Source organism: Ovis canadensis, chromosome 7 (genome assembly GCF_042477335.2).
Source record: "Ovis canadensis isolate MfBH-ARS-UI-01 breed Bighorn chromosome 7, ARS-UI_OviCan_v2, whole genome shotgun sequence".
Classification (NCBI taxonomy): domain Eukaryota; kingdom Metazoa; phylum Chordata; class Mammalia; order Artiodactyla; family Bovidae; genus Ovis; species Ovis canadensis.
The window spans coordinates 19,341,486-19,366,036 of NC_091251.1; the positions used below are offsets into that span (position 1 = coordinate 19,341,486).

Consider the following 24,551-nt stretch of genomic DNA (forward strand, 5'->3'; position numbering starts at 1 on the left):
TTCTAGAAATTATCTTAAATTGTTTTATGTCACAGCAGTAACAATTTTATAGAAATTCTAGAAATTATATAGAACTCCAGAAATGTCCTGGTAACATGTGACCAGTTATAATTCTAGAAATTATCTTAAATTGTTTTATGTCACAGCAGTAACAAAGTTTGTCAATTGGACTGGAATCAGGTGTTTAACTTTTCAAATCTTTTGTAATTTATGGACAGTTTTATTGTTTTACTCCAATGTTTGGGCAAAAATACTTCATTTTCAAGAATATTCATAAAAAGAACTTTTTTACAAGTACAGGTTTCTGATAACTTTCAGATCATACCACTGAACTGGATAAGAAATTAAAGACTTCTGATGGAGAACTGGATGGTTTCATAAAAGTGCTAACTGAAGATTAAGATCTAGGATTAGTCTCACAGGACTGAATGAACTTATGAGTATGGTTATAATTTTTGTTTTTCGTCTGAAATACTATTCATTTTAAATCTGCTTTCCAGATATAAAGAAACCCTTAGTCTACACCTCTCTATATAGAACTAAAACATTTATCTTTTCTATCTGAGCCCTTCAGAATCTGTAAACTCTTAGGTTCCCAACAACTTACCCAGGTATACAAGGCAGGACACCTACTAACAGGTGCAGGAATCTCAAGGTATTCAGGGAATCTAGAGAAGAGAGAAATTCACCTAAACCCAGCACCCAAATCTACATTTATCACAGGAAGAATCCATGACATGCCTTTGGTGTGGCTTTCCTGGCCTCGAGAGTTTAAGTTAAACTGAGAATCGTTATGAAAAGTTCCATCAGAGCCAATTTAAAGAGTCTATGTGGTCAGACATTTTGTGAACAAATTAGTCTTAATGTGGCTCTATTTGGTAGAAATTATGGTAATTTTAGAGAAGATAATGTTTAAGTGGATATTAAATTCTAATTTTATTAAATGAGGTCTTCACTACTGCCTAAGATTCTTTTCCAAGATAGTTTCCTTGTTGTCATATTATTGTAAAGTTTAGTTATTAAAAGGGCATTCGAAGTATGTTTCTGAAGCTTATCACAGTAATTTAACTTTGGATGAAGACCAGATGTGCCATGACCTGCAACCAGGAGATTATTCCTACTGGAAGAGGTCTCAGGTAAAGGACTCAGTCACATTAGAAGGGACTGTATTAGGCCTCCCCTCCTGAATAAAATGCAACTCCTGTTTCTGACAACTGACTTCAACTAAAAACAGTATTATCAGACCAGCACAAGAAGACATCTGAAGGAGACAGCTAATCCAAGATGCTGGACCAGGTCTGCATACTGGTAACTTTGGTAACTGCTTATACTCATTTTTCGGTGGGGCAGGGGGAACTCATATCTTTGCTTATGAATCAGATGTATTTCTTTCTTTAGTTCAGTCACTCAGTCATGTCTAACTCTTTGCAACCCCATGGACTGCAGAACGCCAGGCTTCCCTCTCCATCACCAATGCTGGGAGCTCGCTCAAACTCATGTCCATCGAGTTGGTGATATCATCCAACCATCTCATCCTCTATAGTCCCCTTCTCCTCCTGCCTTCAATCTTTCCCAGCATCAGGGTCTTTTCTAATGAGTCGGTTTTTTGGTTTCATTTTCTTTCTTGGGCTCAATATTTGCAGGTTTAGAATTAATCTAATCACTGGGTTTGGGGCCAATTACCTGTGGCCCAGGTTGTCCTGCTGGATTTCTCCTCTCCAAGGCTCTAACTGGATGGCCCTTGGACATTTTGTTTTAAAGAAACTCTAGCACCATGCAAGCTAACATCACTGCCAATATCCCTAAGTGAGATGCTCTTACCTGGCCAAGTAAAGATGCCTATTCTGAATCTGGCCATAAACAGCCCATTTCATTAGATGGTGAATACTGGGTAGCTCCTACAAGGAGCCAGTGGATTTACAGAACAAATTCATGACCTTGGTTTTTCCCAGGTTGGTTAGGAAAACACATAATTCATTTGCCTTGGGCTTAAGACCCCTTATGGGTAGCTTCTGTTGATCTGTAATGTGAGTACACTGGTTTCTATCAGGTATCCAACGGTATGACCATCTGGCCACAATATGCGGTAACTCATTTTATGACACATGAAGAGCTAAATTTCCACTTTGAACGATCTTCTTCCCAGTTCAGGGGAAACACTAGGAAAAGAGTTCAGTTTCGGAGGATCTTGGCTTAAATCTCTATTAATGATGTTGTTGGTCCTCCTGACAATTTAAATTACAGTTTGTGGAGTTACAAAGTGATAGTTTCTTGCCTTCCATACTGTGTGCCACCTGCTAACAGTAAAACAATGATGTCTAAACCACTTGAATTTGTATATCACATCTATGTAGTGCTCTATAAAATAATGGGCATACACACTGCACATGTGAGGAAAGCTGGGTTAAATAGTATTGGACAACCTGGAATCAGCTCTCAGTACCTGCTGAACATTCTGCTAGTATAATTCCCCCCGCCAAAAGAGAACTGAGCTATGGGGACCCAGCACTGACAGACATGATGGACTGATCAAGGGCAGGTGAGCAACAACCCTGGCATCAAGGGACCAAATATTTGATTGCCTGATGCTTTCTATCAAAAGGTTAAAGATCAAGAGGGAAACTGTGAAATAAAATTAATATTTTATGGCAAGACAAGAAAAATTTAAATGTTTTTTAAAAAAACTTTTTCTCTGCCCTTTGGCCTCCCCTTTCCCTGCTACTGTATACTGTATTATCTGCATCTTACATCATGACCAAATTTTCCCCATTGACAAAAACACCTGCCCAATCCTAAAACACAACGTTCTCCTAGCATCTACTCCTTAAAAGATAACCTTCCTTCTTGATCTTGGAGTGAGTCATGTTACCTACCAGCAGAAGAGAGCTGTGTAAACTGTCATTATTACATCATCTGATTTGATGTAGAGCCTTTTGCCTCAAAAACACTTCTAATGGATGGAACAGCATCTCAGAACTTTCTGAGATGCTGTTCCTAGGATATAATCCTTACGCTCCAATAAAAATTTCCATTTCTTTCTTAATTTTTCATCAATAGAGAATTGATGAGGAAAAACTGAAGTCCCCTTAACTATTAAAAGAGAAAGAGGGAGGTGCATTTCAACTAGGTGGGAAAAAGATGGTTTAGTCAACAATTCCAACTAGAATATAAAATTACAGATTCCTCCATTACATCATAATTTATAAAAAATCAGATGTGTTAATATATTTAGAAGAGATCACTGAAAAAAAGAACAGAAAATATAGATAATTATTTGAAGTACAGTGTGAAAGGATTTCAATCTAAAATGGAATCTGAGGATGTGAAATGGGAATCACATGTCTGTACCTAAAGAATGGAACTTAACTAAGAGAATGATTTCCCGTAAATGCCAGATCAACAGAAGACAGAGCCTTATCTCCAAACCAATGACCATCTGCCAAGTATCTTTCCCCATCTTCAAGCTAAAGAACTGACTTGCCTGGACTCTGGCTGGACCTCCCTTGTCTGCACTCCTTGCCGATAAAATACAGCTTGCCCCACAGCCTCTACAAAGCTGCCTGTAACTTGTTATTCGGCATGCATTTCCCAAATTACAATCTCTGCTATTCCCAAATAAACTCAATTTCTGGCAATTTGAGACTGCCTCAGTTTACATCTTTAGGCCAAAAAAAGAACACTTTTTAAAACATGAAAAAAACATAAGGATAACTGTATCAAGACTGTGAGTTAAATACAAGAAAGTATAAAATTTTACATGGCAAAACTAAGAAGATTTTTAACTATGAAAACGAAGAAAATTGAGAAATGAAGTCAATCCTGTCAATCTTCTAAATCAAGAGAGGAAAAACACCCAAATTCTAACAATAAAAATGTCAAGGGATGTGTCTAAGAGCCACTAACGAAGAAATGCAAATAAACAGTAAACGTTTTTAAAAGAAAGCCTAAGTCACATCAATAAAGCAATTTCTTTAAACTAATGAACAGGGGCGGTCCTAAGATGGCGGAGGAATAGGACGTGAAGACCACTTTCTCCCTCACAAATTCCTCAAAAGGACATTTCAACACTGAGCAAACTCCACAAAATAACTTCTGTAGGCTGGCAGAGGACATCAGGCAAGAGAAAAGCAGACCATTGTCTTCAAAAACAGGTAGGAAAAAATATAAAAGACGAAAAAGGAGACAAAGGAGGTGGGGAGGGAGCTCCGTCCTGGGAAGGAAAGCCTGTCCCGGAAAGGGAATTATAAGAAGAGAGGTTTCCAAACACCAGGAAATACTCTCCCTGCCGAGTCTGTGGCGAGCCTTGGAAACACAGAGGGCAACATAACAGAAAGGGAAAAATGAAGAAATAATTAAAACCAAGAGATTACAAGCCCACCAGTAACTCCCCCAGCGGAAAAGCAGCACAGACGCCTGCATCCGCCACTGGGAAGTGGGGGCAGGGCAGGGACGCGCGGGAGGCGCGGGCTGCAGAGCTTTGCAAGAATCGGGCAGGAACGCCCCACACGCAACCAGAACGATCTAACTTGGGCTAGCAAACCAGACTGTGGGATAGCTACCACGCAAAAAGCTCGAACATAAGACACCGCCAGGACTGAGCACAGAACAAAGGACGGAACGGAAAAAGCCGGCTGCAGACCATCCCCCGCCGGGGACAGACAGCCAGAGCTGTAAGGACTGGAAAGGGGCAATTGCAGACCCGGAGAGACTTCACTTACCAAACTGCAAGCAGGCTTCTTTGCTAGGACTTCTGGGGGTGCTGGACAGTCATCATCTGCCCCACAAGGGGAGCCAGCGGTCCACCCAGAAAAATGAGCAGCAGCGGCAGAAAAGGTGACAAGCCGCGGCGACCGCGCTCGCCAAACTCCTGAGCTACTCGGACCCGGGAAGGGCACAAAGCGCAGTCCCAACTGAATCTGTGCCTCTGAGGGCTACCTGAGTGCCGAACCTGAGCGGCTTAGACCGGGTAGTGCACGCAGCCTAGGGCCGGCCTCAGACGGTTCCCGGCTGAGCATCATAGAGCCGGAGCGGTTTGTACGCCGCGAGAAGGGACAGGTCCAGCGGGGCTGAGACACTGTGTGCACACGACAGTGCTATTTGTTTGCAGCATCCCCCCTCCCCACAGTGCGACTGAACTAGTGAGCCTAAAAAACCAGCAAACAGAAGAAGTTAAACAGAGGGAACCGCCTTGGAAGTGACCCCACACTGCCCACAATATCAGAGAAGGGGCAAATATATTTTTACTATTTTAAAAATCATTCCTTTTTCTTTTCCTTTTTTTAATTTTTTCTGACTTTTTTTTTAATAGTTAAGTCTTCTATTTCTCCTCTAATTTTTATTTCTATAACCTACTAATATTCAAAAAAAAAGACTTTTTTTTTTTTTTAAGGCAAACACCATATATAGTCTCTGGGTGGTTATTGGTGTTTTGTTTTGTTTTTTAATTCTTGTGGCTTTTTTTTCTTTTTTCCTTTTTCCTTCTGCTTCTTTTCTTTAATATTGTATTTTTGAAAATCCAACCTCTTCTCTAGATTTTTAATCTTTGCTCTTCAGTTTTTGTTGTCAATTTTGTACATTTAAAAACCCAAACTTCACTACCCAATTTTACCTGAGAGCGAGATTACAGGCTTGACCACTCTCTCCTCCTTTGGACTCTCCTTTTTCTCCACCAGGTGGCCTCTGTCTCTTTTCTCCCCCATCTCTTCTCTATCCAACTCTGTGAATCTCTGTGTGTTCCAGACGGTGGAGAACACCTAAGGAACTGGTTACTGGCAGGATTTGTCTCTCTCCTTCTCATTCCTCTCTCTTATCCTCCTGGCCACCTCAGTCTACTTCCTCCCTCTCCTCTTCCCTGTATAACTCCATAAATACCTCTGAGCGGTCCAGATTATGGAACGCACATAAGGAAATGACTACTGGCTAGCTTGCTCTCTCCTCTTTTGATCTCACCGCATCTCATTCCAGTCACCTCTAACTACCCCCTCCCTCTTCTCTTCTCCTTGTAACTCAGTGAACCTCTCTGGGTGTCCCTCAAAGTGGAGAAACTTTTCATCTTTAACCTAGATGCTTTATCATTGGTACTATATAGATGCAGAAGTCTAGAGGCTACTGTAAAAATAAAACTGAAAACCAGAAGCAGGAGGCTTAAGTCCAAAGCCTGAAAACATCAGAGAACTCCTGAATTCAGGGAACATTAAGCAATAGGAGCTCATCAAATGCCTCCATACCTACACTGAAACCAAGCTGCACCCAAGGACCAACAAGTTCCAGAACAAGACATACCACGCAAATTCTCCAGCAACACAGGAACACACTCCTGAGCTTCAATATACAGGCAGCTCAAAGTTACTCCAAAACCTTTGACGTCTCATAACCCATTACTGATCACTCCACTGCACTCCAGAGAGAAGAAACCCAGCTCCACCCAACAGAACTCCAACACAAGCCTCCCTAACCAGGAAACCTAGACAAGGCACTGATACAACCCCACCCACAGTGAGGAAGCTCCATAATAAAGAGAACTCGACAAATTACCAGAATATAAAAAGGCCACCCCAAACGCAGCAATATAATCAAGATGAAGAGACAGAGGAATACTCAGCAGGTAAAGGAACAGAAGGGTTGCCCACCAAACCAAATAAAAGAGGAAGAGGTAGGGAATCTACCTGAGAAAGAATTCCGAATATTGATAGTGAAAATGATCCAAAATCTTGAAATCAAAATGGAATCACAGATAAATAGCCTAGAGACAAGGATTGAGAAGATGCAAGAAAGGTTTAACAAGGACCTAGAAGAAATAAAAAAGAGTCAAAATATAATGAATAACGCAATAAATGAGATCAGAAACACTCTGGAAGCAACAAATAGCAGAATAACGGAGGCAGAAGATAGGATTAGTGAAATAGAAGATAGAATGGTAGAAATAAATGAATCAGAGAGGAAACAAGAAAAACGAATTAAAAGAAATGAGGACAATGTCAGAGACCTCCAGGACAATATGAAACGTTCCAACATTCGAATTATAGGAGTCCCAGAAGAAGAAGACAAAAAGAAAGACCATGAGAAAATTGAAAACTGCCCTAAAATGGGGAAGGAAATAATCACCCAAGTCCAAGAAACACGGAGAGTTCCAAATAGGATAAACCCAAGGCAAAACACCCCAAGACACATATTAATCAAATTAACAAAGATCAAACACAAAGAACAAATATTAAAAGCAGCAAGGGAAAAACAACAAATAACACACAAGGGGATTCCCATAAGGATAACAGCTGATCTTTCAACAGAAACTCTTCAGGCCAGGAGGGAATGGCAAGACATACTTAAAGTGATGAAAGACAATAACCTACAGCCCAGATTCCTGTACCCAGCAAGGATCTCATTCAAATACGAAGGAGAAATCAAAAGCTTTACAGACAAGCAAAAGCTGAGAGAATTCAGCACCACCAAACCAGCTCTCCAACAAATTCTAAAGGATATTCTCTAGACAGGAAACACAAAAAGGGTGTATAAACCCGAACCCAAAACAATAAAGTAAATGGTAACAGGATCATACTTATCAATAATTACCTTAAACGTAAATGGGTTGAATGCCCCAACCAAAAGACAAAGACTGGCCGAATGGATACAAAAACAAGACCCCTCTATATGCTGCTTACAAGAGACCCACCTCAAAACAAGGGACACATACAGACTGAAAGTGAAGGGCTGGAAAAAGATATACCACGCGAATAGAGACCAAAAGAAAGCAGGAGTGGCAATACTCATTTCTGATAAAATAGACTTTAAAACAAAGGCTGTGAAAAGAGACAAAGAAGGCCAGTACATAATGATCAAAGGATTAATCCAAGAAGAAGATATAACAATTATAAATATATATGCACCCAATACAGGAGCACCGCAATATGTAAGACAAATGCTAACAAGTATGAAAGGGGAAATCAACAATAACACAATAATAGTGGGAGACTTTAATACCCCACTCACACCTATGGACAGATCAACTAAACAGAAAATCAACAAAGAAACGCAAACTTTAAATGATACATTAGACCAGTTAGACCTAATTGATATCTATCGGACATTTCACCCCAAAACAACGAATTTCACCTTTTTCTCAAGTGCTCATGGAACATTCTCCAGGATAGATCACATCCTGGGCCATAAAGCTAAACTTGATAAATTCAAAAAAATCGAAATCATTCCAAGCATCTTTTCTGACCATAATGCACTAAGATTAGATCTCAATTACAGGAGAAAAACTATTAAAAATTCCAACATATGGAGGTTGAACAACACACTTCTGAATAACCAACAAATCACAGAAGAAATCAAAAAAGAAATAAAAATATGCATAGAAATGAATGAAAATGAAAACACAACAACCCAAAACCTGTGGGACACTATAAAAGCAGTGCTAAGAGGAAAGTTCACAGCAATACAGGCATACCTCAAGAAACAAGAAAAAAGTCAAATAAATAACCTAACTCTACACCTAAAGCAACTAGAAAAGGAAGAATTGGAGAACCCCAGAGTTAGTAGAAGGAAAGAAATCTTAAAAATTAGGGCAGAAATAAATGCAGAAGAAACAAAAGAGACCATAGCAAAAATCAACAAAGCCAAAAGCTGGTTCTTTGAAAGGATAAATAAAATTGACAAACCATTAGCCAGACTCATCAAGAAGCAACGAGAGAAAAATCAAATCAATAAAATTAGAAATGAAAATGGAGAGATCACAACAGACAACACAGAAATACAAAGGATCATAAGAGAACACTATCAGCAGTTATATGCCAATAAAATGGACAACGTGGAAGAAATGGACAATTTTCCAAAACTGAACCAGGAAGAAATAGAAAATCTTAACAGACCCATCACAAGCATGGAAATTGAAACTGTAATCAGAAATCTTCCAGCAAACAAAAGCCCAGGTCCAGACGGCTTCACAGCTGAATTCTACCAAAAATTTCTAGAAGAGCTAACACCTATCCTCCTCAAACTTTTCCAGAAAATTGCAGAGGAAGGTAAACTTCCAAACTCATTCTATGAGGCCACCATCACCCTAATACCAAAACCTGACAAAGATACTACAAAAAAGGAAAACTACAGGCCAATATCACTGATGAACATAGATGCAAAAATCCTCAACAAAATTCTAGCAATCAGAATCCAACAACACATTAAAAAGATCATACACCATGACCAAGTGGGCTTTATCCCAGGGATGCAAGGATTCTTCAATATCCGCAAATCAATCAATGTAATTCACCACATTAACAAATTGAAAAATAAAAACCATATGATTATCTCAATAGATGCAGAGAAGGCCTTTGACAAAATTCAACATCCATTTATGATAAAAACTCTCCAGAAAGCAGGAATAGAAGGAACATACCTCAACATAATAAAAGCTATATATGACAAGCCCACAGCAAACATTATCCTCAATGGTGAAAAATTGAAAGCATTTCCCCTAAAGTCAGGAACAAGACAAGGGTGCCCACTTTCACTGCTACTATTCAACATAGTTCTGGAAGTTTTGGCCACAGCAATCAGAGCAGAAAAAGAAATAAAAGGAATCCAAATTGGAAAAGAAGAAGTAAAACTTTCACTGTTTGCAGATGACATGATCCTCTACATAGAAAACCCTAAAGACTCCACCAGAAAATTACTAGAGTTCATCAATGAATATAATAAAGTTGCAGGATATAAAATCAACACACAGAAATCCCTTGCATTCCTATACACTAATAATGAGAAAGTAAGAAATTAAGGAAAGAATTCCATTCACCATTGCAACGAAAAGAATAAAATACTTAGGAATATATCTACCTAAAGAAACTAAAGACCTATACATAGAATACTATAAAACACTGGTGAAAGAAATCAAAGAGGACACTAATAGATGGAGAAATATACCATGTTCATGGATTGGAAGAAGCAATATAGTGAAAATAAGTATACTACCCAAAGCAATTTACAAATTCAACGCAATCCCTATTAAGCTACCAGCCACATTTTTCACAGAACTAGAACAAATAATTTCAAGATTTGTATGGAAATACAAAAAACCTCGAATAGCCAAAGCAGTCTTGAGAAAGAAGAATGGAACTGGAGGAATCAACTTGCCTGACTTCAGGCTCTACTACAAAGCCACAGTCATCAAGACAGTATGGTACTGGCACAAAGAGAAATATAGATCAATGGAACAAAATAGAAAGCCCAGAGATAAATCCACACACATATGGATAGCTTATCTTTGACAAAGGAGGCAAGAATATACAATGGAGTAAAGACAATCTCTTTAACAAGTGGTGCTGGAAAAACTGGTCAACCACTTGTAAGAATGAAACTAGATCACTTTCTAACACCACACACAAAAATAAACTCCAAATGGATTAAAGATCTAAATGTAAGACCAGAAACTATAAAACTCCTAGAGGAGAATATAGGCAAAACACTCTCCGACATAAATCACAGCAGGATCCTCTATGATCCACCTCCCAGAATACTGGAAATAAAAGCAAAAATAAACAAATGGGATCTAATTAAAATTAAAAGCTTCTGCACAACAAAGGAAAATATAAGCAAAGTGAAAAGACAGCCTTCTGAATGGGAGAAAATAATAGCAAATGAAGCAACTGACAAACAACTAATCTCAAAAATATACAAGCAACTTATGCAGCTCAATTCCAGAAAAATAAACGACCCAATCAAAAAATGGGCCAAAGAACTAAACAAACATTTCTCCAAAGAAGACATACGGATGGCTAACAGACACATGAAAAGATGCTCAACGTCACTCATTATTAGAGAAATGCAAATCAAAACCACAATGAGGTACCACTTCACACCAGTCAGAGTGTCTGCGATCCAAAAATCTACAAGCAATAAATGCTGGAGAGGGTGTGGAGAAAAGGGAACCCTCCTACACTGTTGGTGGGAATGCAAACTAGTATAGCCACTTTGGAGAACAGTGTGGAGATTCCTTAAAAAATTGCAAATAGAACTACCTTATGACCCAGCAATCCCACTGCTGGGCATACACACTGAGGAAACCAGAATTGAAAGAGACACATGTACCCCAATGTTCATCGCAGCACTGTTTATAATAGCCAGGACATGGAAACAACCTAGATGTCCATCAGCAGATGAATGGATAAGAAAGCGGTGGTACATATACACAATGGAGTATTACTCAGCTGTTAAAAAGAATACATTTGAATCAGTTGTGATGAGATGGATGAAACTGGAGCCGATTATACAGAGTGAAGTAAGCCAGAAAGAAAAACACCAATACAGTATACTAATGCATATATATGGAATTTAGAAAGATGGCAATGACGACCCTGTATGCAAGACAGCAAAAAAGACACAGATGTGTATAACAGACTTTTGGACTCAGAGGGAGAGGGAGAGGGTGGGATGATTTGGGAGAATGGCATTGTAACATGTATACTATCATGTAAGAATTGAATCGCCAGTCTCTGTCCGACGCAGGATAGAGCATGCTTGGGGCTGGTGCACAGTGATGACCCAGAGAGACGTTATGGGGAGGGAGGTGGGTGGGGGTTCATGTTTGGGAACGCATGTACACCCGTGGTGGATTCATGTCAATGTATGGCAAAACCAATACAGTATTGTAAATTAAAATAAAGGAAAAAAAAAATAAACTAATGAACATACAAACCTACCACAAGGACCCTCCTTTTCTGTCCTCTGAAATAACAAAAGGGGAGACAAACATGCAATCATACAGTCATACAAACAAGTTCCATTTGGAGAGTGCATTCATAAGTTCAATTTGTTTGAAAGTCCAACACAGTTAGCTCAGGTACCAAACTAACACAATGGGCTATATGGTACTGCACTGCAATAAGTTTATAATACTTTTCACACAAATAATATACACTACTATAGAGTACACAAAAGCACAGCCACTTGTAGAGGATGTACACATGGCAATGTACATCACTTCACATACGTGAACCAACTGATGTGACTGGACATGTGAATGCATGTTTGCAGTATGAAAAAAATAGGGCAAGTTTTAAAGGCTCATAGTGCCCCCCAAACAAACCTAAAATAGCAAATCAACTTGCTCAGCTTCAGAATAAAAGTTAAAATTTTTCTTTTAACAGCTAATATTTCAGTAATCTAGACTTTAAAATCCACGACAACAGCTGATTATGTAATTTTTATACATTCTGGAAGGAATGAAATGACACCTTATTAATTTAAAAATATTATCACTCAAGTCTTCATACTACAGATTTTCACAGCTGGAAATTAGTCCCAACATAAAAAATATTATCAACAGCAGGTCTTTTTTTCCTTTCTAGAATAAGAACGGCAAGGAATTTTTCTTCTACTTTCTTAAATACAATCTAATGTCTTTTCTTTAAACATTCTGCTTCCATGCCAATGATATTCCTTGTGCTCCTATATGTGTGTGTATATGGAGAGGCAGATTCTACTAACACCTTAACAAATAACAAAATGGGGAAAGAAGCTGATTTCAGACATTTTTCAAACATAAAGGTGAGGCAATTAGAACAATTCATGCTCTGCTATGGATAAGACCTCACAGTATACAGGACAAACTAAAATCTTTCACCAGTCAAGTTCTCGGAGTTTTCCTCTGTAGGTTGCTTTTATTTAAAAAAACAAAAACAAAAAAACAGAATTAGGGACTTCGGGAGAAATATCAATAACCTCAGATATGCAGATGACACCACCCTTATGGCAGAAAGTGAAGAGGAACTAAAAAGCCTCTTAATGAAAGTGAAAGTGGAGAGTGAAAAAATTGGCTTAAAGCTCAACATTCAGAACACTAAGATCATGGCTTCTGACCCAATAACTTCATAGCAAATAGATGGGGAAACAGTAGAAACAGTGGCAGACTTTATTTTTGAGCACTCCAAAATCACTGCAGATAGTGAATGCAGCCATGAAATTAAAAGACCCTTACTCCTTGGCAGGAAAGTTATGACCAACCCAGATAGCATATTAAAAAGCAGAGACGTTACTTCACCAACAAAGATCTGTCTAGTCAAGGCTATGGTTTTTCCAGTAGTCACATACGGACGTGAGAGTTGGACTGTGAAGAAGGCTGAGCGCCGAAGAATTGATGCTTTTGAACTGTGGTGTTGGCGAAGACTCTTGAGAGTCCCTTGGACTGCAAGGAGATCCAACCAGTCCATTCTGAAGGAGATTAGCCCTGGGATTTCTTTGGAAGGAATGATGCTAACGCTGAAACTCCAGTACTTTGACCACCTCATGCAAAGAGCTGACTCATTGGAAAACACTCTGATGCTGGGAGGTATTGGGGGCAGAAGGAGAAGGGGGCGACAGAGGGAGATGGCTGGGTGGCATCACTGATTCACTGATTCGATGGACGTGGGTCTGAGTGAACTCCAGGAGTTGGTGATGGACAGGGAGGCCTGGCGTGCTGCGATTCATGGGGATGCAAGGAGTCGGACACAACTGAGTGACTGAACTGAATTGAACTGAACTTGGAGGTCCAGTGGTTAAGACTTTGCAGTCCCAATGCAGAGAGCACAGGTTCAAGCCCTGGCTGGAAAACTAAGATCCCACATGCTTTACAATGCAAGCAAAAAAAATAATGCATCTATTGATTTCAAATAATAAAATTAAAAAAAAAGAAAGAGTTACAAGGTAATATCAATAAGTATAACCCTCACAGGCAAGACAAAAACTTGTCCTATAAAGTAGACAGGCCTAGTAATGAGCCTTTTAAGGCTCTTTATTTAAAGTTTTGTAGGAAAAAAAATCTTTTCAGGGTAAGCCTAGCATATATATTATAAAATATTCAAAATACTTAAAGGTTACAAAAGCACAATATAAAAATCACTTTTGTGACATAAATATATATTATGTTTTTTCTACGTGTGTCTTCTTCTAAGGCCAAAACTATAATTTCATACCTCATAATCTGGTCCTCCAAAGTGGGATTTTTTCTTAAGTTCTGTCATGGCATTTTTGTAGGCTTCCTCCACTCTTCTTCTCTTCTCAGTTTCCTTTAAAAAATAAAACCAGATGAAGAATTTATCATGTGATATGGGATTTTTTTTTTTACATTTCACCAAAATTTTATAATTTGGCCAAAAAAAATAACTCTTACTCCTGTAAGAATTTGTCTTCTGCTAAAAAAAAAAAAAAAAAAAAAGGAAAAAGAAAAAAATGAGTATTCCTCTGCTCAAGAAAACACTTTTTTTCTGGGCCATATATCACATACAAGCTACCATTAAGATCACCTAGTAGGTAGGTTTGGAGAAGGAAATGGCAACCCACTCCAGTATACTTGCCTGGAGAATTCCACAGACAGAGGAACCTGGCAGGCTACAGTCCATGGGGTCGCAAAGAGTTGGACACGACTGAGCACCTAACACATACACACTAGGTAGGTTATATATTTAAATGGATTAAGTAACTACCAAAGTATCTACATGTCAAAAAAACAAGAGAGATAAATTAGCATTAGAGAAACATCTATAATATACAGTCATGTGTCTGTTTCCCTCAGTAGGAGCTAAATTAATTTTGTTATAGAGGAAAAAAAGCAAGTAATGGATGCCAGGAAGAAAATAACTCAATAATTGGTAAAACCAATCACTACAAAAAAGATATTCTGAGAGATGTTTCTTATACTTTCCAACTGCTGGATTAAATTATTTTAGAGCTGAAAAAGAGCTTGGATTTCTACTTTAACCTTCTGCTTTTATAGATAAGGTCTATAGCTCTCAGAATCTGCCAAAAGATCCAAGGAGGCTGGCCTTGGCAACAACTTCAAACTTTCTTTTTTAGAACAATGGACTGCAATGGGTCAAATCTGATATTAAAGCCTAACAGAATTATTATTAATATAAAGAACCTAACATCTTTATTCCTTCACCTCAAATATTTAAGGATTAAAGTCCAAACAGAACTCACACAGAGCTTACCCAGTTCTAAAATCCCTACCTGATTAAGCTGGTGCAAATCAATGAATTAGTATACTAGGCCTACAAACTGATTTTTGTGTACTGAAGTGAAGAGAGGACTACAGAACCATCAGAATGGCTAAGATTAAAACATAAAAAATCACTCACAAAACAATGACAATACCAAGTGCTGTCAAGGGTGAAAAGCAATTAGAATTCTCACTTACTTGCTGGTGGGGATATAAACTGATATAACTACTTTGGAAAACTGTCTACCTCTATACACCTAAAGCTAACTATATACCTCATGAACCGATAATTCTACTGCTTGGTATATGCCCAAAATTAAAAAAATGTCCATCAGCAGGAAAAAGGAAAAAACACAGTAAAGTCATAGAATGAAAATGCATCATACAATGAAGAGTATACACAATAATACTATATAACAATAAAAAACAACAAATTATCATTACAAGTTACAAGATGAAGGAACTTCACAGTCAGTGTTGGGGAGGGGGCAGCCAGACACAAGAGTATATTTTGTATGATTCCATTCACATGCTGTCCAAGAACAGGCAAAACTTATCTGTAAGGATATATTAATGAGCTAACACTGTGGTTACTTCTTGAGGCAGTGGTATGGTATGGAGTAGGAAGAGGCATGAAAAACCTGGGGGGTTATAAAAGTTCTACATTTTGATTTGAGTGGTGGCTACAGGGGAGTATACATATATATAAAACTCATCTAGCAGTACATTTAAGATTGGTACATTTCACTGTATATATATTAAACCTTAATTTTAAAAAGTGAAGAAAACAAAAACACACAGAACAGCAATAACACTAAGTATACTTCTATAAAAGTATACTTCTATAAAAGAAGGAATACTTCTTTTAAAAATTAAGTATACTTCTATAAAAGAAGGAATTATTTATACAGGTAACTGAGAAAAATCATCACCACTGAAGAACATTAATTTTAAATTATTTAACTATAAGAACAATGGATATAATGTTAGGAATCTACATAAGAGCTATTAAACATAAAATTGGAGACTATAGAGATTTACATATATATTATACATATCTACTATATATGTATATATACTAGATAAAAATATATTAGAAATCTACATAAAAGGTATACAGCTATTAAGTTGCTATTATTTTATCAACTATCACATATTTAATTGCTCTCATTAGATTTTAAGATCCTTCAAGAATGACTTCCCGTTCATTACCGTTTCCTCATTTCTAGCTTATGCTTTAGCACACAACAAGCATACAAATACTTCTTGAAATAAACACAATTTCAATTAAACCATATTGTTATCATTGTACTTTGCTTCCCAGTTATATCAATTACCTAAGTGAAGTGAAAGTAGCTCAGTCGTGTCCAACTCTTTGTGACCCCATGGACTATACAGTCTATGGAATTCTCCAGGTCAGAATACTGGAGTGGGTAGCCTTTTCCTTCTCCAGGGAATCTTCCCAACCCAGGGATCGAATCCAGGTCTCCCGCAATGCAGGCAGAGTCTTTACCAGCTGAGCCAAGGATATCTTTCTTGAAAAACAACTCTCTCTATTCAAGAATTTCCTAATCTTTACAGAGTGTGTGTGTGTATATATATGAGTATATATGTACATACATGTGTATGCATATATATACATACACATGCTAAACATACGTGCATATACTGTATATGCACACATGCATTTATATTTCCTGTAAAATGTAACTGGGATCCTATGTCGACCTTAAGGAAAAACGTGATGGTGGAAAAGGTGAATGAAACTTGTAAGAGCACTATAAATTACAATTATTTGTAGATTTCAATTAATACTACCATCTTTTGTGCTCTTATTTGATTAAATATGGTACCAAATAAAGTGTTTTTTTCACAGGTTATTTGATACAGTCTCTTGGTAAAGAAAGAGAATGGGTAAGATTACCAATATTGAAGACAACTGCAAATCCATGCCCCTTTTCAAATTAGAAATTTGATTGCCAAAAAGATGGGGAAGCCATGTGTTATTCTTAATGGATTTTTTTAGGCAGTGTCGTTAGAGCCCATGACTGGAGACAGTGACCCTCTAGGGAAGGATTAGTAGATGGCAGGGAGGGAGGGGTGGTGGCATGTACTTAAAAGAAAGTTACCAAAAAAGTTTTGAGTAAGCTAATCCGGACAAGTTGAAAGATTCTCTTGAACCAGTAGTCTAGTGAATTTAAGGGGTTGTCCTGTTTCCTCATACTTTTTTTGTGTGTGACTCCTATAAAAATTCACTATGATCCACAATTGAAATCATTGATGGTGTAAAAGTTTGACTCCAGAATAATAATGAAGTATCCGTATGTACCTTAAATGGATTTTTTTTACTGCTTGGTTTTAAAAGAAAACATATAGTCAATCAACCTGGCTTACTTTCACCTGCACCTGAGAACATGGGAACCTTTTTTAAACATCAAGTGCTATTAAATGTATAGCCATTCTGCTATTACATCAGTGATGACACTGCTTTCCTTAGTGTTCTGCTCAAATTGCTAAGACCTCCAAATACTGCAAGCAATATGACTCACTAATGGGTGATACGATTCTGACTGACACCTGCCCTAATATCCAGAGATGAAATATAGAGGAGTAAAATTCTTCTAATTCTGCTACCTAATACCTCTAGACAAGCCTCTGGGCCTCAGCTGCTTCTATGAAATGATGGCACTACCCTAGAACTAAGTTCTCTAAGATATGCTTTGGTTCTAGCGTTCTTATGATGTTAAATTATAAACCAAAGTTTTCCTACCAAACAAATTCACTGAGCCAAATTCTACCTCACACTTATAACTCAAGATTCATAGTATAACATTATTATCAGTGGTGCAGTTTAAACACAGGTAGGAAAGGTGACCATAAAGCAAATGTTCAATGAACAACAAAATGTGTGCTGAGTGACACCAGTGATGCTGGCAAACATACACGGCCATGAATGCAGCAAGCTGAGATTTAACTTTATAAACTGGTATTTTTTATACACACCAAGTAGTTCATATAACTTAGGCATACTTTCATGAGTTAGACAATAAAGCTAGGAAATGTTAAATGGTTCATACTTCTATTTCAAAGCATTACTATTATCATTAGAAAAACTTTCATGTTAAAATCCAATGAAGAATGCGTATCATACAATAACCAAATACATTACCAGTGAATCTCATTAGAAAAATGAATTTAAGATGTTCTAAAGTTTTAGAGGATTAGTACCACCTACTTCTAACAATCCAAACAATCTTTCCCTAAGAAGTTAGTTAGGTTTAAATGTTTGATTGGTATATAAACAAAATCTGATTATTTTTTAAAAAGTAAAAAGAAAATCTTACCTTGTCCATTCTCTTTTGCCAGCTGTCCTCACGTTTTACCATTAGCTCAATACAATGAGAAAGTGTAGCAAGGATTCCGGCAGTAGTTGCTTTAAAAGTTATCGCCTCACCTTTAAAGTCTATACCATTAATTCCTTTTGGTGTTACATGTGGAAATACTGGAAAAAAAATTAGTCACTATAAATCTTTATAACAAAGAAATCATTCCTCACTACAACTTAAAATTAGATATTTTTTAGAGCAGAACTTTCTTTTTCTTTTTTTTTTTTTTTCAGAGCAGAACTTTCAAAATGGAGTTGCCTTCCTGTTGGCCAACACTTAAAAATTTCCATCCATCTCTACAAGCAAAGAAGCTTGGGACAACATAAGTACTCTCAAGTCCTTTTCTCTGAATTCTGTTTCCTGAACTCTATTTGCTATGCTGTACCCAGTGAATACGTGGTAAGAGAAGTAATAATTTAATAATAACAGATAGCCTAGAGTGAGACCTAATTATAGCAAGAACTATCTTATATTTTGAGAAACCCTGAATTTAAAAGAAAAATCTGAGGAGAAACTGCTGAAATGAATAAGGTAACGTAATAAACTTAAGTAAATGTCTGAATATAATTCTGGGACCAATGCATACATAAAAATGGTTATGTTCATATATTATAATTTTAATTTAAAGTTAGTCTTTGAATTAAATGAACAATCTTAAAAAAAAACCTCATCAGATGCAAACAGACAGCATAATATCGTTAAGCTTTATTCATTTATTTTTGGGCCACCATGTGCCGTATGTGCAACCTTAGTTCCCTGACAAGGATTCGAACCCATAACCTCCTGCATTGGGAGCGTGGAGTCTTAATCACTGGACAGTCAGGGAAGTCCCACAGCACTTATAGTTATAAGAAACCATTTCAATAGAACTCTTATAAATGAAATAATACTTCCAACTTTAAAAACTCATAATGCAGATATGACAGCAAAGCCACAATCCAAAAATAAACTGACAAACTAAACTTCATCCAACTTAAGAATTTCTACTCTTGAAGGCACTGTTAAAAGAATGAGAGTTTCAGTTGTGGGATAAGTAAGTCTAGAGAGCTAATCTATAGTTAATAACAAAATAATGGTAACGGAGAAAATATGCTAACGAACTTGACTGCAGTAATCATTTCACCATAATCATATACACCAAATCACTATATTGAACACCTTAAATATGTTGCTGTTGTTTAGTTGCTCAGTAGTGTCCGACTCGCTTCGATCCCAAGGACTGCAGCCCACCAGGCTCCACTGTCCATGGCATTTCCCAGGCCAGAATACTAAAGTGGGTTGCCATTTCCTTTTCCAGGGGATCTTCCTGACCTAGGGACTGAACTTACACCTCCTGCTTGGCAGGTGGATTCTTTACCAATGAGCTACCTGGGAAGTCTCACCTCAAATATATATAATATCCATAAAAAAATTTTTTTAAATAATAATGAAACAAGCCACAAACTGGAAAAAAAATCTTTGCACAGAATACATATGATAAAGGACATATCCTTTATCTATCTATCCATATATTTATATACATATTCATATATTAATATTAATATAGATATCTCAGTATATTAATATATAAATATAATACACGGTAATCTCAATAGGAAAATATAATCTACTTGAAAATTGAACAAAAGATCTGAATACACATTTCACCAAAGAAGAAATACGAACAGCAAATAAGCAGATAAAAAGATGCTCAACACTTATAGTTACTAGGAAAATGCAAATTAAAACTACAGTGAGATACCATTATACACCTATTAGAAGACTAAAATTTTAAAAGACTGACCACATCAAGAGTCAGTGGGGATATGGAGGAACTTGAGCTCTCAAATATGACTGGTGAAAAGTAGTTTGGAAGGTTTTTAAAAAGTTAAATATATACCTACCATATGATTCAACCATTCCATCTCTTCAAAGAAATAAAATATATATCCATAAAAAAATGTGTTTGAATGTTCACAGGAACATTATTTATAATAGCTCCAAACTGTAAACAATCCAAATTTCTACCAATAGACAAATGAACTGAAGAAACCCGTCATGTTATTTGCACAAGGGAATACCACTCAGCCATGAAAAGACACTGAATAATGATATGTATAACAATGGGAAATTTCAAACTAAGAAAGAGATCAGGCAAGAAAAATCGAATTCATTAGATTCTAGAAAATGGAGACTAATCTACAGCGAAAGAAGGGTTGTGGTTGGTTGAGAAGTAGAGAAAAAGGGAAGACAAAAGGGACGGAGGCAGGGAATTTTTGGACAGTCTTGACAGAGGCGATAGCATCATGATAATACTAAAACTGACCAAACTGTACACTGTAAATATATATACAGTGTATGGTATGTTAATTATTCCTCAATATAGCTGTTTAAAAACCTATTTTTTCTTGTATTCATCTCTTATAAAAGATATTTATTTTATATGAAATAAGGTTTACTTCTGGACTCTCAATTCTATTCTACTGTTCTATATATCTTTCCTTGAATTCCAGAAGAACATTTACTTTTGCTTCATTGACTACTCTAAAGCCTCTGACTGTATGGATCACAGCAAAGTATAGAAAATTCTTCAAGAGATGGGAATACCAGACCACCTTACCTGTCTCCTGAGAAATCTTTATGCAGGTCCAGAAGCAACACTTAGGACTGGACATGGAACAATGGACTGGTTTCAAATTGGGTAAAGAGTACATTAAGGCTATATACTGTCACCCTGCTTATTTAACTTACATGCAGAGTACATCATGCAAAATGCCAGGCTGGATGAAGCACAAGCTGAAATCAAGATCGCCGGGAGGAATATCAATAACCTCAGACTGCAGATGACACCACCCTTATGGCAGAAAGCGAAGAGGAACTAAAGAGCCTTTTGATGAAAGTGAAGGAGGAGAGTGAAAAAGCTGGCTTAAAACTCAACATTCAGAAAACAAAGATCATGGCATCTTTGTCCCATCACTTCATGGCCAATAGATGGGGAAACAATGAAGACAGTGACAGACTTTATTTTCTTGGGCTCCAAAATCATTGCAGATGGTAACTGCAGCCACGAAATTAAAAGATACCTGCCTCTTGGAAGAAAAGCAAAGACAAACCTAGACAGCATATTAAAAAGCAGAGATGTTATTTTACTGACAAAGGTCCATATAGTCAAAGCTTTGGTTTTTCCAATAGTCATCATGTATGGATGTGCGAGTTAGACCATAAAGAAGGCTGAGCACAGAATTGATGTTTTTGAACTATGGTGCTAGAGAAGACTCTAGAGTCCTTTGGACTGAAAGGAGATCAAACTAGTCAATCCTAGAATATTCACTGGAAGGACTGATACTGAAGCTGAAGCTCCAATACTTTGTCCACCTGATGCAAAGAGCTGACTCACTGGAAAAGAGCTGATGCTGGGAAAGATTGAAGGCAAAAGGAGATGAGGGCAAGAGGACGAAATGGTTAGATAGGATCCCTGACTCAATGGACGTGAATCTGAGCAAACTCCAGAAGATAATGAAGGACAAGGAAGCCTGACATGTTGCAATATATAGGGTCGCAAAGAGTCAGACAAGACTTAGCAACTGAAAAACAATTTGAAAATATGCCACGGCCACAGATTTTACTTCATATTCTTTCATAACTTCAGCAAAAATAAGCATAATTAGATTAACTTATTTTTCTCACAAAGGCTTATTTGCAACTTAAAAAAAGTTTTAAAAATCCATGTCAGCTTTTTCTTAGAAAACATTGACTATGAATCACAGGTTTCTGTTACAACCTAACTTCTCCCAACAGATACCACATATATGGGATACCATGTGTTATTTGTCTTCAGTTTATTTCTTAGCATAATGCCCTCCATGTTCATCTGTGTTGTTAAAAACACAGATTTCTAATGAACAACTAGCAGTTCCATCCAGAAAGTAACTCGTTATTAACTGATATATGAAATAAACCACCTTGTTCCTGAGTTTATGAACAACTGTGCTATGAAAGCAGCTATTTCAATAATTTTCCTTTAGTAACACTGATTAAATACATTGCAACACCAGTTTATCAAATGGAAAGAGAAATACTTTTTCAGTACTAGACACTGATTCTACCAAACACTACTGAAATAACTGGCCAATGTCTAAAACTTAGAATTAAATATCTGTCAGATGAGCTGTCGCATTATTTAACGTCAGACTGTATTTACCTCCACGTCTTTTCCTAGAAGAAACTTTCATGTTCCAACTTAAAAAAGACTTTTATTTTTCCCAAATACCTTGAGGGGGAAAACTTTACTACTTACCCTTTTCTTTATTGCCATTGGTATTATGCAAGAAGTCTCCATCAGAACGTGTCGTAGGAAAGTCATCTTCATCATCTTCTACCACTAAATAAAATATATTTAAGAACATCAGGATGAAAGCACACAGAAATTAACCAGTTTATTCTTATGTCCAACTGATTAAATATCCTCTGGATACCATGACTACACGATCTTATTCATCTTTGTATTTTCAGTGCTCATCAACGGATGTCCAATAAGTATGCTGTGAAATGTCTTTAAGTACATTACTATAAAAACCATATCCACTCTCATTTTTTTTGTAAGGGATAGTACTGAGATATAAATTATTCTTTCCTTTAAGTCTTCCTATCTCTTTCTCCTTACCTTAGGGAGATTTTCTAATTCTGCCAGAGACCTACAAAGACTGAAGAGGATGGTAAAGGTATCAATACGTAAAGAAGATACTTTATCTTGCCTCCAGGATACGCAGGGAAAATATAATCACTTACAGTTCTGATACTGATTTTAATTCATCCCAGTATGTCTGTGCCTGGATATTCCTTTTAACTTACCCAATTCCAGGAAATACAGAATTCCCTGTGTTCTTCAACATACCTCTTTCTTCTATACAATACTCTCTTTTTACACTGCCTAACCTACGAATCCTCTGCACTATGTATTCTGCTTCTTAACATCAATTTCTAAACCTCAGCCACCAACCTTACTCTATATTTTTGAATGGCTTCTTCAATTTATTAGGTTGGAGCAAAAGTAACCACAGCTTTTGCATTATTGAAATTTGCCATTTGATACTGGAATACATTCTAAATAAATGTGGTCAGGTTATATATCATTTTAATGCACATTTCTTGCCTTTTTTTTTTTGCTAATGATTTATTACTTGTTTACTTTATATTTATTTTAAACTATGGAAATGATACTAGACAAAAAGCAAATTTGAGCAATTTTGTCATCTGAGTTCAAAATGGTTCGTAAAGCAGTGGAGACAGCTCACAACATCAACAATGAATCTGGCCCAGGAACTGCTAACAAACGTACAGTGTAATGGGGGTTCAAGAAGTTTTGCCAAGGAAACAAGAGCCTTGAGGATGAGTAGCCTAGTGGCCAGCCATCGAAGCTGACAACGACAAGTGACAGCCATCATCGAAAATGATCCTCTTACAACTACAGGAGAAGCTGCTGAAGAATCAGCATCAACCATTCTACGGTCATTCAGCGTTTGAAGCAAATTAGAAAGGTGAAAAAGCTTGATAAGTGGTGCCTCATGAGCTGACTGGAAATTAAAAAAAATCATCATTTTAGTGTTGTCTTCTCTTAATCTAGGCAGCAGCAACAAACTATTTCCTGATCAGACTGTGACATGTGATGAACAGTGCATCGTACAGGACAAGCGATGACGACCAGCTCAGTGCTGGACCAAGAAGCAGCTCCAAAGCACTTCCCAAAGCCAAACATACACCAAGAAAAGGCCATGGTCACTGCTCGGTGGTCTGTAGCTGGTCTGATCCACTACAGCTTTCCGAATCCTGGCAAAACCACTGTATCTGAGAAGTGTGCTCAACAAATTGATCAGATGCACTGAAAATGGCAATGCTGGCAGCTGGCACTGGTCAACAGAAAGGGCCCAATTCTTCTCCACGACAATGCCCGACTGTACCATGCACAGCCCACACTTCCAAAGTTGAACAAATTGAGCTACAAAGTTGTGCCTCAACCACCATATTTACCTGAGCTCTCACCAACTGACTATCACTTCTTCAAGCATCTAGACAACTTTTTGCAGGGAAAATACTTCCACAACTAACAAGACACAGAAAATGCTTTCCAAGAGTTCACTGAATCCTGAAGCATGGATTTTTATGCTGCAGGAATAAACAAATTTATTTCTCATTGGCAAAATGTGTTAATTGTAATG

The 24,551-nt window shown here is 37.3% G+C and overlaps 1 protein-coding gene across 7 annotated transcripts in view; it reads right to left on the reverse strand.

Moving 5' to 3' along the window:
- Positions 1-24,551, reverse strand: part of CERT1 (ceramide transporter 1) — a 148,237-nt gene that overhangs the window by 51,146 nt on the left and 72,540 nt on the right. For all 7 annotated transcript variants that reach the window (XR_011258058.1, XR_011258053.1, XR_011258057.1 and 4 more), the window contains 3 exons: positions 22,634-22,717; positions 18,316-18,473; positions 13,947-14,039 (listed from right to left, as the gene is read on the reverse strand). Coding sequence is in view for 2 of the 7 variants with exons in the window: in XM_069595335.2 (XP_069451436.2) it covers positions 13,947-14,039; positions 18,316-18,473; positions 22,634-22,717 (335 nt within the window). In the remaining 5 variants the exon portion in view is untranslated. The remainder of the gene's footprint in view (positions 1-13,946; positions 14,040-18,315; positions 18,474-22,633; positions 22,718-24,551) is intronic.